Here is a 15,906-nt window from a genome sequence, read left to right as displayed (position 1 = left end):
AGTTTCTAGATTCGCAACGCGATTCTGACTATCGCATTGCGATTTTCCAAATTCGCGTTGCGATTTTCCTAATTCGCAATGCGAATACGTAAATCGTAATGCGAATCTGACTATCGCAATGCGAATATGTAAATCGCAACGCGAATCTGACTATCGCAACGAGATTCTGACTATCGCAACGCGATTCTGACTATCGCAATACTGAATTTCAAATTCGCAACTCGATTTCTGAATTCGCAACAGGTTTTAGTTTCGCAACACAAATGTTTTGGGTATATAACTACGCAGCAGCAGCAACTCATAACCTAAATCCCTAAATTGCAACTCATTCCATCTCCATCTATCACTCTTTCCGGCGACAACCTTTCCTATATCCAACGACATCCTTCCCCATCCGGCAACAGGTTTTAGTTTCGCAGCTCGTTTGTTTAGTAAATTAATTTACAATAATGAAATCATCTAATGTTGATCATGTTTGGATATATTTGTGTTTTGGAGGGTCATGGGAGAATGTTCATGGTGTTTTACAATATATTCCTTTACCCATGAATCTTCAACTAAAATTATCATTAAAAAAGTTAACTTATGAAACTCTAATGTTACGTGTTGCAAATAAATTGAATTTAGAGCCCCTAAGTGGATTTAGGCTATCTTATCAGAGAAATGGTAAAGTTTATTTGTTAACCGACAATGAAGATGTTGAACGATTCATTGCTTATATTAGTGTTTCAAGTGATGATGTTACATTGTATGTTGTTGAACCTAGAAGTAGTGAAGTTGGGTCAGTAGCGGGTAGTAATCAACTAAGTTTTTCAACCCCAGTTTATGGTGCTCAAAATTTAATGGTTCCACCACAATTTCATCACCAAGCAAATATTGTTTCACCACATTTCCAATACCAAACACAATCTCAAAACCCACAACCTTTCCCTAATCCAAATCCCAATCAACTTTCAACACCAAATTTCGGTTTTCGTATTGACCAGTTAGACGATGATGAGCCAACAGAAAAAATTGTGAGTACTAGTCAGTATTCGAAATTTGATCTTGGTCAATACCCGGACTTTGATCTTGGTCAATACTCGGATTTTGATGATTTTTCAAAAAAAGAAACAGACCCTGCATGTAATGATTTTGATATTGGCCAATACCCGAATTTTGATGATGAAACAGCCGTTGCCGAGGAAGATGTTGTTGATGATAATGAGGAAGAAGTTACGACTGTAAATGAACATGTTGAACATCCATTCTGTAATTCATATAACCCTGAAGAAGAAAAAGAAGAAGAAGAAATCCCCAAAGAAAAGTCCCCGAAGAAAATGCCACGTGAGTATAACTAGAATATGCCAGAATTACTTCAGATACCGGAAGAAGAGTTGGTAAATATAGCAGTTGATTGTTACACAAAAATTATTCGTATCAAGAAAGATGATTGTTTTGATACAAAGGAAGACTTGAAGATAGCTTTGTATACGAAATGTGTGGAAGATGGCTATCAACTAAAAGTTAACAAATCAAGCAAAGATCGTTTCGAAACAAGGTGTATGATTGACAAAAACTGTACGTGGCGTATGATTGCAAAGAGGATAAAAGATTGCGAAATGTTTCAAGATAGGACTTTTATTGATAAACATACATGTTCAAGAACCCAAATTTTTCCTCACCATAGACAGGCAAACAAAAAGGTGTTGGGTGGTTTTCTGGCTGAGTTAATGTTTTTGAATGGCAGGGTATATCGGGGACATGAAATTATGATTGACATGAATGCTCGGTTCAAGATTAGTATCTCATATTCTCAAGCTTGGAGAGCCAAATGATATGCCTTGGAATTGTTGAGGGGGTCGCCAGAAGCATCGTTTGCCCAACTGCCGGCTTATTGTCACAATTTAAAGCTGAAAAATCCTGGGTCGGTAACTCATATCAAAACAGATAGAGATGGACGCTTTGAGTTGCTGTTTATCGCCATTGGTGCTGCGGTTAGTAAATCAATATAATTTTGTTGACTCATTTTTGTTAGTTACATGCATTTCACATTTAAATGATTATATTTTTTGTGTATATGATTTTGTAGATTTGTTCGTTTATTACTTGCATACGCCCAGTTATTATAGTTGACGAAGCACATTTAAAAGGTCGATACCTTGGAGTAAACTTATTAGCAGTAGCCGTGGATGCTAACAATGGGATACTGCCAATAGCTTACGGGGTTGGCAAATCTGAAACCTCTGATTCATGGACATGGCTTATGGGGCATCTTAGGGATTGCATAGGTCCTATTAGCAATCTGACAATCATATCCGATAGGGCAAACTCAATTGACAACTCTGTTAGAATGTGTTTTCCAGATGCTTTTCATGGACTTTGTGGTGTTCATTTGTATAGAAATCTAAAATCAAGGCCTGCTGGTATAAAAAAATCACAAATGGACATACTGGAAGGCTGTAAAAGCTTATCGGGAAGTGGATTTTAATAAGCATATAAACTGTTTAAGACGTGTTTTACCTCAGTGTGCTCAAACACTAGAAGATGTCGGGTTTGAAAGATGGTCAAGAGTACATCAACTTGGAGTAAGATATGTTTCATGACGTCTAATAGTGCAGAATCAATCAACGCTTTAAGTCGTCATTCCCGGAAATTACCCATTACTATGTTAATGGAGTTTTTTCGAGTCTCTATTCAACAGTGGTACTACAAGAAAAGAAACCATGCAGGTATTATTTCTTTAAATTCGTAACTTATCATATATTTTACTAAGTATTATTTATTTAAATTTACAGGAACATTGGAACATCGTGTTACACCATGGACTGAAAAAAAGATAACGAAACGTGTTGTAAAGTCAACGTCATGGAGAGTTGAACCATGTTCAAACACTTTGTTTGAAGTACTGGATAATAACTTAAATGGGCTTGTCGATCTAAATGCAAAGACGTGTAGTTGTATGAAATGGCAAACATCTGGTTATCCGTGTGGCCATGTTATAAAAGTTGCTCTTCATCTAAACCAAGATGATTCAAGCGCATAAGCTATGGATTGCTACACTACAGAAGTATATCGACAGACTTATGTCGAGATTGTCTACCCTATTCCACATCCTTCTGAGTGGGACATACCAGATGACTTACAAACAGTTTTGCCACCAGCCATGGACAGAAGGCTACCTGGCCGACCAAAAAGTCACGATCGTATACCGTCTAAGGGTGAAGAGAAGAAGAGACCGACATGTAGTCGGTGCAAGGAAAGTGGTCATACAAGGTTGACATATGGATCACCAGTGCCATAACAATCATCTTTTCCTCTACCAAAATATGGATCCTCATCAAAATCCCAATCACAACCGGCTTCACCTTTTGGGACTGTTAACTTAGGTGATTTTTAAATGCAAACGTTGTATTATGTGTATATTATGTGTGAACTTTTAACATTTTCAGTTAGGCATGTATTAGTAACTTGAGTTTGAACATTGCTATGATATGTTCAGTTGTTATCACTTATTAGACATTCATTTGACTATAGCAATGCGGAAATGACTATCGCAACGAGAGAATCGCAATGCGAAATGAAAATTGCAACGAGAGAATCGCAATGCGAAAATGAAAATCGCAACGCGAAACTGAATCTACATTATGTTGAATGCAAAACAGACTATCGCAACGCGGAAATGACTATCGCAACGAGAGAATAGTAATGCGAAATGAAAATCGCAACGAGAGAATCGCAATGCGAAAATGAAAATCGCAACGCGAGTTGCGATAGTCATTTCCGCGTTGCGATAGTCTGTTTTGCATTCAACATAATGCAGATTGAAATCAACAAATCAACTATTACTTTTCAATCAATTAAACAAGCACAAATAATAATTATGTACACATTAATTAAACAAATCAACATTTATAAATCATATTTTACAAATCAATTAAACAATCAAAAAATAATAATAAGAATTATTTCCTCATCAATTATTGAATCAACTTTTACACCCATACATCCATTTCACGCAGCTCACTTCAGGATTAACCTGCATAAACCAAACATTGAATCAACAACACTTTCTACACATCTAAAACCTACAAATAGAAAATTATTGAATTCTAGCTACTTAACCAAACATTTTCAAACCAAAAAGAGTATATATGTTTAACAACACTTGCATTTGACTTACAAATTGTTTATGGATACTTTCATAACGCAGATGCAGGTAGGCAACGTCTCGCATATATCGCTCTAGCCATAAAATGCCAAAACCACAAGCCTACTGCACCTCTATCTCTATCGGTGGGAGGTAGAAACTGTGTAATTCATGTCGTCAAACGCTCCAAGCACATGCATACGAGAGGACCACAATCCCCTCTGGCTTCCTTCGTTTGTTGTGGCGCGGTCTCGTCTCTGATAACTGTAACATTGAACTTCTTTGGCTTCTTGTTTCCAGAATTAGTCCAATAATTAATTGCATCCAAGAATTTAGCTAAATGAGAGCTCCATCCCTTAATAATATCTCTCAAATCAGACAATGATATGTAATTTATCATGCTGTCATATACTATTGTCTTTAGGTATGGGAGCTGAAGCTCGACGAGAAGCCAATGAGTACGTTCCAAAACATGGATAAACACCTGCATCGAAATGTAATAATTCAAATTGCGCACTTATTTATGAACACCTTTAAAATATTTAAACAAATAAATACTAACCTTATCGACCTCCCACCATGCAGGATAAAGTTTAGCTTGTCCATTAGCCAACACATATGATTCATGTCGTTGATTCTTCAAGTGAACTACGTGAAAAGACGTCGGCATAATTGTATATCGTGTTTTTTTTTATATTTTTCTTCAATTTCCTTACAATTAGAAGACGTGTCACCCATGCATCAATATGCTGTTTTACAAAAAAAGACATATATTAGTGAATTACATAAATTTTAAAAAAAATTAATCAAACTGAAATATAAGAAGAAATATAAGACTTACCCCCCATCGAAATAGCCGTTGTCTTTAACCCCTAATAATACACCCCACCAAGACCGTTCAATCAACAAATAACACCCTTGCTCCGCTCATGTAGATAAAAATCAACGCGATCTTAGCCCAAAGGGTATTATCCAGAATTGTTTCCGGTAGTTGTTCCTCTCCACTTCATCTGCCGGAATAGTATTGGCCGATAACTTATACGAAAGCCAACAGTATCCATCATGTCCGGCACGTGAGGGGGCTTCTCAATAATTCGATATTACGCCGTGTGAATCGGGCTCTGGAATGTTGGGAGGGACCTCTCAACGATGACAGTGGCCTCTTGAACGGTGGAGGGGACTCTTGAGGGATGGGGCATCTTGAACAATAGGGGAGGCCTCTTGAACGATGATAGGTGAGTCGGGCTTTTCTTACGGATTCTTCGCACTATTGGGGTGAACGGAGACGTAATGGCACATGCACGCCGTCTGATGCGTGAACTCCGTCTTGCAAGAAAAACCCGACGTAGAGCATCCACCTTAGCGGGCCGCTAAAAATAAATTAATACATAATATTAAACAGTGAAAATAAAGACAAATATATTTCAAACTTGCACGGTATTCTCCCAAGTCATTATTATATCATTGTTCACAAAATGCATCAGATAACATTCCAGAAGTAAGCACTTATATAAACATTAAAAGGATAACATATAGGTTTAGTGCAGGTTTAATGACAACATAAAGAGTAGTAGTTTATTCTTGAAACTTAAATTTCAACACTGTGAAGTTAGTTGGTATGAAGTAATGCAATTTTTCAAGTTTCAATTATGCAAGAATGAAGAATCAAGTATCATCGAATTTGACTATAGAAATCGCAACGCGAAATTACTATCGCAAACGCGAAAAAATTGACTATCGCAACGAGAGAATCGCAATGCGATTTTCATTTCGTATTGCGATTCTTTCGTTGCGATAGTCAAATTCGCATTGCGATAGTCATTTTCGCATTGCGATAGTCATTTTCGCGTTGCGATTTTGTTGTTGCGATTTTCTCGTTGCAATAGTTATTTTCGCATTGCGATAGTAAACTATTCTTCTTCTGCAAATTGAAACTTGAATGGATTGCATTACTTCAACCAAAATACAACCAAAAACAAATACTAACTTCACAGGGTTAAAGAATAAACAGTTAAACAGTATTGACACCAACCGAATGAATTTACTAAGCAATCTAAGTGAAATTACGAGTAAATTTATCATCAAGTTAAATATGAAAAATATTAAACTTACCTCGTTGCGTAGAGTATGAACCTCATTCTGCAACAATGCTACAATCTCACGTAGAGCTGCTACCTCACCACGTAAAGTAGACACCTTAACACGCCATGCACCATTGTTATCGCGTAAAGTACCGACCTCCTCACGCAAGGCATTGACCTCATTACGTAACTCCCCTAACTAATCCCGTGGAGGTGGAGGTGGAGAACATGGAGATAAACGTCGTGGCATCTTTGCCGGTCGCCTATCATGAGGTGATGATGGAGAAGAGGCTCGATGATGTGACAGAATAGGTGATGACTCTCGTTGTGGAGGTGTATATTCGGATCGATCAGGTGATGGCTCTGGGTGAGGTGATGACTCTCGAAGTGGTGGCTGCTCATCATCCGTGCCATCAAAAAAACGCTTACTAGCTTGCCACCAATCAGTGGCAAGCTCAGCTTTCGTGGGTGTCAGCCTCTGTAATGGAGTGTTGGCCTCCTAACAATATAAAAGCTCAAACAAAGTTAAATGTGTACTAGTAATAACTTGTTTATAAACATATGATAGTATTTGTGTTAACTTACATTATTTATTGTAGTATACGATAGTAAATCTTCCCATTGCTGCAAGGACCGTTTCCTCTTCCAAGAAATAGCCCTAGGAATATCATTAGAAGTTTTTAATGCATATGTCTGCATGGCGGGAAAGGCCTCAAATATCCAAATCTACAAACAATATAATAACAAACATTAGTAATTGTTAAAGAATTAATTATAATTTTGGAAACATTATATAAAAATTATTACCTTAAAGGCCCAAATAAAGCCTGACAAAGTGTATTTGGAACCATTGCCACGCAAACTTTTCCGATCATCAAAGGCAGATGACAACTTATTCCATGTAGCTTTCCATAGATACGAACCCCACGGAAACAGGTTCCATGTATTTAGGTCCTCTACCAATTTAATTAGATCATTAGGAATAGGTTGTCGGGCCTCTCTGCCTAAAAAGCCGGCTTGCAAAAGTATTAGAAGGCATACTCGGACAACATCGACGTCATCCATCCGAGTAAAACCATCTTTCTTATTCAATAATCTCGTCAAGTCTTCCACGTGTAAATTCGACAGCTCAGGAAAAACTCGGGAAAACCATGATAGGCAGGTAATATGTCTAGTGTACCGATCTACATCATCGTTTCCGAAGCGTAGACCGGTGATTAAGCAAAACTCTTCCCGCCCAAAACACGTATACGCCGGTGGAAAATCAAACCATATCTCTTCATCACGACGTTGTATAGTCTCTGGTAGATCGCTAGTCACGGTTTGAAGAAACAGATGGGTCAACATAGCATCTCCACCCGGATGTTATACTTTCAGCCATGACCCGAAGCAAGTATCGTCAAATATTTTTCTTTGTGCATGTGAAAGCTTCGACGCAATTGTTTTGGCCAGGCTTACTTTATTTCTTAAGGTCAATTGAGCCGAATAAAAGTTCTGCAAAAACAATAAACATATCAAGTTAGATATACCAAAAACTACACTGTGAAGATATAACAAGAACAATAAACATAAGAGAAAATAACCTCAGTGACAAAAAATGCCTTATAATATACGATTTTAACCAACTTTTTTTGGATTTGCCAAAATGACCGACTAAATCACAGTACGATCGATAATTCGCAATGCAATCTCCGATATCGTAAATCAGTTTCCGCAACGCGATTATACCCACTAATATTATAGTATCTTCTAAAAATTGTCTGAAAAACAAGACACAAAAGAACCCAAATCAAAACCGTAATTCAGAAACCCTCTTCTTCGTCCCTTCCCCTTTGGCGTTATGTTAATTTGTATCGGATCCTTGGCGACCTTAAGTGTGAGCCGTTGATGGCTATCTCCATCGTCATCACCCCACCGTCAGATTGGGTCCACTTGAGCTTTTGCTTGCCGTTTATGGAAAGGGATTCGATAAAAAAATGAGGAAATATAGGAGTTTTGACTAGCAACAACCTTTGTGTTTTATTAGGTTTGAGTGTACGGACGGAAGAAAAGGGATGCAATCTGAAAATGTTCTCTGGAAAATTGAAAACCCTAACCCCAATTTTGTTGCCAATTCGGATTGTTGGAAAGAAGAAGCCTATCTTGGGGTTTCTCTAGTACTTATTCTTTTTTGTAAATTTTTAATTTAGAAAGAAGGGGTTTCTTGAAAAAAAGTTATTTTTTCTGGGTTTAGGAAATATGGAGAGCAAAGAGTTGAATTTGAATAAAGAGTGTAAAGCAGAAGGATCCGGAAATGGGTTTATAGATAGGAGTAAAGTGAGGATTTTGCTATGTGACAATGAAACCAAGAGTTGCGAGGAAGTTTTTTCACTTCTTTTGAATAGTTCTTATCAGGGTATACTTCAATCCTGTTATTGCTTATTTTTCTTTTCATCTCTCATTGAGGTGTATTCTTTATATTTTTGTTTCTTTATTTGTACTTTTTTTTATGTTGATCTTGCTGTTGTTGGTTTGTGTGTTGGATATTGGGTATTTGAAATCAAATTCTATGTTATAAATCTGTAGAGTGTTTTGCATTAATTTATTTGTTGCTTTGGCTTTGTACTTGTGTGATCTAAATGGTTTTTGAAGTATAGTGGATGATACTGGTTGAATTTTAATTTATAAATTTGAACATATGTTTATTTGTTTTTTCCCCTTTCTGATTATGCTACTTTTGCTTTTTGAATTTAGTCTTCTGTTTTGACTTGCTTTGATTCTGGGAAGCTCAGTTTTCATCACTTGGTAGAAAGGATATTTGGGCTATACATTTAATTGCCTTGCCTGGTCGTCTTCTAGATCCTTGATTCTCATGCTTTGCCTTGTAAATAAACAACTGTGTACAGCCCCAGTGAGAAATTGTTGTAGGATGTGGATGAGAAGTGAATTCACTTGTGAGGAATCACCAGTTAAAGAGAAATTGGGAAATGTTATGTTTGTTTGGACCGGGGCCATGTATGTTATATCTAGAGCCTTTTGATACATATAGAATAATAAGAGTAGAAGAAGATGGACAATCACATGGGTGACATTCTCAGTTGAGTTTTGTTCCCTTAGTGGCAATCCGCTGATCTAAATAAGGATTTTCATAAATCTTAGAGCATGTTTGTCTTGTCTTGGTTTAGATTGCTTTTACATTTTGTAGCAATCAACTATTTAGCTATCTTCCATGACTATATATTGCGTTTAGGAGTGCTTTTCGTATGTTTACCTTTTGAAGTATCGTGTCAGCTCTATTTTTTTTTGAAGTATCGTGTCAGCTCTATGATTATGCTACTTTTTATTCACAGTGACTTCGGTAAGGTCTGCCAGACAAGTTATTGATGCACTGAATGCTGAGGGTCCTGAAATTGATATCATACTTACTGAAGTTGATCTCCCAATGACCAAAGGAATGAAGTTGTTAAAGTACATTACGCGGAATAAGGAACTGTGCCGCATTCCTGTTATTAGTAAGTTTTCCATGTACCTTCTTTTCTTCAGCCATCCAACTTTCATGACCGTGAGTTTCCTTTTCGTGTTTGTGGTCTTATAATTTTTTATATATTTTTCTTTCTTTCCCATGATAAGTGATGTTGGCCCAGGATGAGGTCTCTATTGTTGTTAAGTGCTTGAGGCTCGGTGCTGCTGACTACCTTGTCAAGCCTTTACGGACTAATGAATTATTGAACTAGTGGACACACATGTGGAGAAGGCGGCGCCAGGTTTGTGGTCCATTTTTCTCCTATATTATAAAATTAGATCCATTCCATTGGACTGATAGTTCCATCAACAGCCATTCCTTCACAGGTTTATTTTGTATTATAGGGATGTGAATCAAAAACCATTTATATTAACTAAGATGCTTTCTCTGGCAGCTTGGTCTGGCCGAAAAGAATATCTTAAACTGTGAATTTGATCTAGTGGCATCAGACCCTAGTGATGCCAATACAAACAGTACTACTTTGTTCTCGGATGACACAGATGAAAGGTCCCGGAAGAGCTCTAATCCAGAGATGAGAGTTTCAACTCATCAAGAAGAAGAAGTAAGTATTGATGTTGGATTGCCAAAAATGTGCTATTGTGCATTTAAAATTCGGGAAAAACATGTTTTTACTGTACAGTATTAGATGCTGAACTCTTACGCTCTAGTAAATGACATTGCAAATTGCAATTGATTATCTGGGCATGAGAGCTTGATTCCATTATAAGTTCTAATTGCTCCAAAAATTATATTCATAGTTGCTGAGAAGTGATTGTATCTTCCAAGAATGAATAGAATAAAACTACAGCCAACACCCCTCCCCCAAAATACCTGAAGTCATGTCCCGTGGATTTTCAATCCGGGTATTAGACATGCTATTCTCTCATATTTCATAATCATATGGGCTTCCAAATGTCTCCCCAGCCATCTTTACTAAACTGATTTGAAGGGATACTTCGGTTGCTTCTTATTGATCATATGCAATTCAGAAAAAAAATGTAGCTCTGTATATTATATTTTACCTTGGATTTTGAACTCCATAAACATAGTTTCAACCTTACTTTTCTAAGGCTATTGATACCCTATTCTCTACTTTAAGAGGTTTAAGATATGGAGCCTTTTTGTTAATGTCCCACACTTCCAGTTACGTTCTTAGTTGCTTGATTTTCTTAGTGATTTGATATTTGTTCATTTACCATTTTGAATTACCTGAACTTTAGAGAGCAATTTATATACCAAAAAGTAGAGAAATGATGTTCATTGTTTGAGTGGGAATTTAAGAAATAACCTTGTTGACATATGATGGCATTCCCTCCCTCCTTTCATGGTCCATATGCATGAATTCAAGCTTGGCAAATATCGTTGTCTATTTTCTGTTCTGTAATGATCTTAACCGAGTTTTAGAAAGCAAAACGTGTGGTTTAAGGGTATTTTCATTATCCTCTTCCTGTTTATATTGTTGCTGTTAACATTATTCCTATGTTCATTTTATGAAACCAACTGTGCCTGAGTTATTATTAGTATTTGGAACCTGTAAATCAGAAGACTTGAATATGATCTTTGCAGAATTTTGAATTATAGACATTTTTTTTGGGGGGGGGGGGTGTGTGTGTGCAAGAAATTACTGTCTGAAAAAGGAAAAGAAGAATAAGAAAACTAGCCTTGACCAAATTATATCCAACACCTAAAATATGAAGTGTTTAATGAATGTTTTTATATGTGAATGCATATGTCATGAATATGTGTGTATAATATGAGCGATAAATGTAGCGAACTTAACTTGAGAAATAAATGAATTATTGTGGTCAACCTTTGGGCCATATAACTTGCGAGATTCTATGTGCTAAAAGAAGTAACTGGTGTACCAAATTGAAATTAAAAGGAAAATGAAAATTATAATTTCAGATTTGCAAATGTCTCAAACTATTTGGTCCTCCAGAAAGATATATATGAATTATTTAAATTTGAAGAACTATCATCAAGCATGCTGTTTGATGCTTTCTGCATGTCTGATCAGATGTCTGTGCATGTCAGATCTCTGTGTGTACTTAATGTTGGAAATGTATGGTGCATCTATCATGTTACAAATCAAATGTATGGTTTGTGTTCATACAAGTATTTTTCCTCTTTCAGTCTGCTGCTGTTACTGCTGAGCCTCCTCAGACTGAATTACCAGAATGTCGTCCTGATGTTCCTGGAATAAGTGATCGCAAAACAGGTTGATTTATCTTAAGCTGCTTCTTGCATTGAACTTGTTAGGTTGTCCCTTGAACTGGACTTGCCTTATTGTGTTAAGCTTACGGATTCTCTTCCATCAATGCATAAGCTATTCTTAGGAATAGTGTGATATGACATCTTTTTGTCTGTCTATTTTCATGTTCTATGTAAAAAAAAAAAAAGCGAAGTCTTAGTCTGAAGTGAGTTCGCTTAATGATGTCTATGAATGCACAGGATATTATCATGTTCTACCATTAATCAAATCAGACTATTTTTCTTTATCTTTGAATTGAAAAGCCTTCAAAAGGAGTACTGACTTCATAAGACTATCTGAAGTTTTGATACGGGATTTGATTCAAGTTTATTTGATGGCTAGGTTTTTGTCTAACATTTCTGTATATTTTATAACACTACATGGATGCTTTTGCATTCGAGGCTTCACAAACGGATCCTGGCTTGTTGATTTACATGCTTGAACCAGACTTATTGCTGAATAATCTGTTTTCTCTCGAATTTATAGTTCATGACAATGTGAGTACTGTTTATCATGGTGATAACTTTGCAATTAAGGAAAAGCATGACTGTGATTCTCTTCCGGTTTCCAACCTTGTGCATTCTTGGATTTCTCTAACTATAGAGTTGTTGGAATGTTTATATTCTGCAGGGCTATTTTCATCTGTCCCGAAGAAGAGTGAGCTAAGGATCGGTGAGTCATCAGCCTTCTTTACTTATGTGAAGTCAAGTGCAGCCAAAAACAGCAGTACTCAAGTGGCGTCCTCTAATAATGAAAACGGTGCTCAAAATAAGAGCATTGAAGAGAATCTTCCACAATCACTTCAACAATTGGTTAATGATACCCTACCTGAGAACGGTGAAACATGGGAAAACAACTCTCTAGGTGACGATTTTCATAGCAGCAGTATTATTCCAGATTCCCTTTCCTTGGAGAGGTCCTCAACTCCCGTGTCGGTGGAATTTAAGGAAGACAAGTTTTCTCATTCTCAGGTACTTGTGCCTCCAAGAAGTGAACCTCAACATGATGCATCAGGGTTACCTGCACAAAGTGCCTATCTACACTACATGTCTGGTGTAGACACTAATTTTTCACTTTCATTAAAATTAAAATTATTGTTTTTATTATTATTATTATTAATATATATTATTATTATTATTATATAAATAAATTACAAAACTGGAGGCCCGTTTACATGCCCATACCCAACTCTAGCCCAATAGTGATTGGCCCAGATCCAGAAGCTCACAGGAAACCCTAAACCTAATTTAGGGTTTGTTTCATCATCCCAGCAGCCAGCCGCCTCAGCTCACAGCCGTTGGATCTGGCTTTGATCCAACGGCCCAGATGGTTCCAGTAAAAGAAGCCCTAGGGTTTCCTAACCCTAGGTTATCATCCAAACTGCCTCAGCCAGCGCCGCCGTCGCCTTAGATCGACAATAAACGGTTGTCGCCTATGATTTCAGATGATCCATTCCAGCAACAGCCACGAAGCCACCCTCTTCGAAGACTCTAGAAACACCACGTTGGTTATCCACGTCGCAGCTATGGGATGAGTCACCACATAGTTTGGTGACTCACCAGATAAACCCCTTTGGACTGGTCCGATGAGAGCCTCGTCGAGGCTTATAAAAGCCATGGAGGAACCCGCAAAATAAAAAAAAAGACAGACGAGAAACAGAAAACCAACAGACGAAGCAAACACAACGAACACCAGCAACCAGGGGCAAGAAAACAACCAAAAGAAAAGAAAAGGAGAGAAGCCTTACCCTTGACACTTTGTTCGCACTCAGAAATCCCAAACGTCACCGGAGATCCAAATATCGAAGGTAAATAAAACCTAGATCTACGGGGTTTGAGGGATTTTTATGACAAAAGGAGGTTAGATTTGGTCTTAGTGTTGAAAGAGGGCTATTTTAGGGTAACTTGGCGATTTTCGGCCATCGTAGAGGGTGGCCGACGGGGCAATTGGCGTTGAAGCAAGGCGATCGACGGTGTTTGGTTCTCCCTCCGGTGAGGGAAAACCAGAGAGAACGAAAGTTTCTCTCTCAAATGAGAGAGAAGCAAAAATTAAAAATGAAGGAAGATGACCCTAGGGTCGGCCATTTAAGGATTTAAATACCCTTTTCCAAACGACGTCGTTTTGGGATGGTGTTTATGTAATTTCATAAGGGGTAAACCCTTTCCGCGGTGTTCCATGTTTGTAATCTTTACAAAATAGTCACCACTAGTTATTTTTGTTTATTTTAATTTGACATTTGATTTTTTTAGTCATTAATCAGTAAATATTTATATATTTAGGATAAATATTATATTTAGTCCCTCATATTTTTATATTTAATATTTCAATCCTGAATAACTAATAGGTTAAATCACATTGTTAGCGCTCAAATTTTATAATATTTCGAATTGTGACTCTAGTTTTATAATTTTACATTTTAATTATTAATTTTCATTTTTGACTATGAATTTTTTAATATTTTACATTTTAACACTATATTTTTAATACCTTTTATTTTAATCATTATTTATTTGAAATGTTATTTTATTACTTTTATATTTTAATTATTGCTTTAATTATTATTTTATTATTATTTTTATTTTAAGCATATTTAATTAATTTTATAAATAACTTTTAATCATATTTTAATATATATTTATTTTTCAATATTAAGAAAGGGCAGTCTTAAAGCAACTGGATATCCATTTTTTGATATTTCTAAAATAAATATAAATTATATATATTAATCTATATATTTTAATTATTTTTATAAAAATATTTTATTAATATTTATTTATTTTTTAATATTAAGAAATGAGCTGTCTTAAATCACCTAAAAGTCATTTTCTTATATTCTTAAATAAATAAATATCCTATTTTTTTAGTTATATATTAATTTATTTTAATGTTTTTAGAAAAATATTTTATTGATATTTATTTATTTTCTAATATAAAAAAGAGTTGTCTTAAAACACCTAGAAGTCCTTTTCTGATATTTCTAAATAATCTTATATTTATATATTAATATATTTTTGTAAAATTATAAATTTGAAAATAACAGAATTATAAATTAAATATATCTTTGAATTTTTAAATTTCTAATAATAGAGATAACTTATAATTAATAAAGTACCAATTTTGGGCGTTGTAGGGGTGTTAATCCTTCCCTAAACGTAACCGACCACGAATCCCTTTTTATTTCTAAAAAGAATGAATTTTTAGTTATACACAGATCAATTTATCTTTTAACTGATGTTTTCTTAAAAACTCTTTTAAAAGATAATTTTTAGGTATTCGACCTACCTGACCCAAAAGGCTGATGGCGACTCCCAAATTATTTTAAACCATTTATTCACATTATTTTCCCGCCGAGTAAAAAATTCGTGCCAGGGCGAAAACCGGTTACGACATCTGGAGTTTTAAATCAAGTTATGATGCCGTCATCGACTCAGTTGTTTCATAACAATCTCCACGACCTTCATAATCATACAAGCACTGCTATGGTGCCTCATTATAATCATCTTCAACAATGCCTTCCCCATCCTCATGTAAGCGGGATGGCACCATTTCTATACTATCCAGTTAATATGTGTGTGCAACCCGGTAATCCACCAACTGGTCACATGTGGATTTCGAGGTTCATATGCTCTATGTCTTCGTGAGAATTTATTCTTCGTGTCAGGCATAGAGAAATGTGTCCCCTCGAATTGAACTCGATCCGTTTAAAGTCTGAAGTGGACTAGGATTGAGGGTTAGCAGCCCAAGGGGGCATCAACAAGGACAGTTCGAGTACCTTTACTCCTAGAACTGAAACTTTGCATATAATAAACCCTAGAAACTCTCCCGATCTGCAACCATGCCGAAATTTTGTCCAAAATAGGTGTACACAAAAGAGAAATAAGTTCTAACTTTTGTTTTTTATTGATTTTTTTTTTCTGAATAAATGCATGTGAATTGGTAATCA

At 36.1% G+C, this 15,906-nt stretch overlaps 1 protein-coding gene across 2 annotated transcripts; it reads left to right on the top strand.

Annotated features, from left to right (window-relative positions):
- Positions 1-7,993: 7,993 nt before the first annotated feature.
- On the top strand, positions 7,994-15,559 carry LOC120171766 (two-component response regulator-like APRR1). 2 transcript variants are annotated; one of them, XM_039179419.1, is made up of 7 exons: positions 7,994-8,605; positions 9,540-9,701; positions 9,820-9,953; positions 10,107-10,274; positions 11,846-11,930; positions 12,594-13,009; positions 15,349-15,559. In XM_039179419.1, the coding sequence occupies exons 3-7, from the start codon at positions 9,933-9,935 to the stop codon at positions 15,403-15,405; spliced, it is 747 nt and encodes a 248-aa protein (XP_039035350.1). In that variant the 5' UTR covers positions 7,994-8,605; positions 9,540-9,701; positions 9,820-9,932; the 3' UTR covers positions 15,406-15,559. The 2 variants fall into 2 exon arrangements, with proteins under 2 accessions (XP_039035350.1, XP_039035351.1); XM_039179420.1 differs by lacking the exon at positions 7,994-8,605 and adding an exon at positions 9,359-9,368.
- The last annotated feature ends 347 nt before the right edge of the window (positions 15,560-15,906 follow it).

This window comes from Hibiscus syriacus, unplaced genomic scaffold (assembly GCF_006381635.1).
Source record: "Hibiscus syriacus cultivar Baekdansim isolate YM2019G1 unplaced genomic scaffold, ASM638163v2 tig00111837_pilon, whole genome shotgun sequence".
Classification (NCBI taxonomy): domain Eukaryota; kingdom Viridiplantae; phylum Streptophyta; class Magnoliopsida; order Malvales; family Malvaceae; genus Hibiscus; species Hibiscus syriacus.
This window is presented reverse-complemented; position numbering and strand designations above follow the sequence as displayed.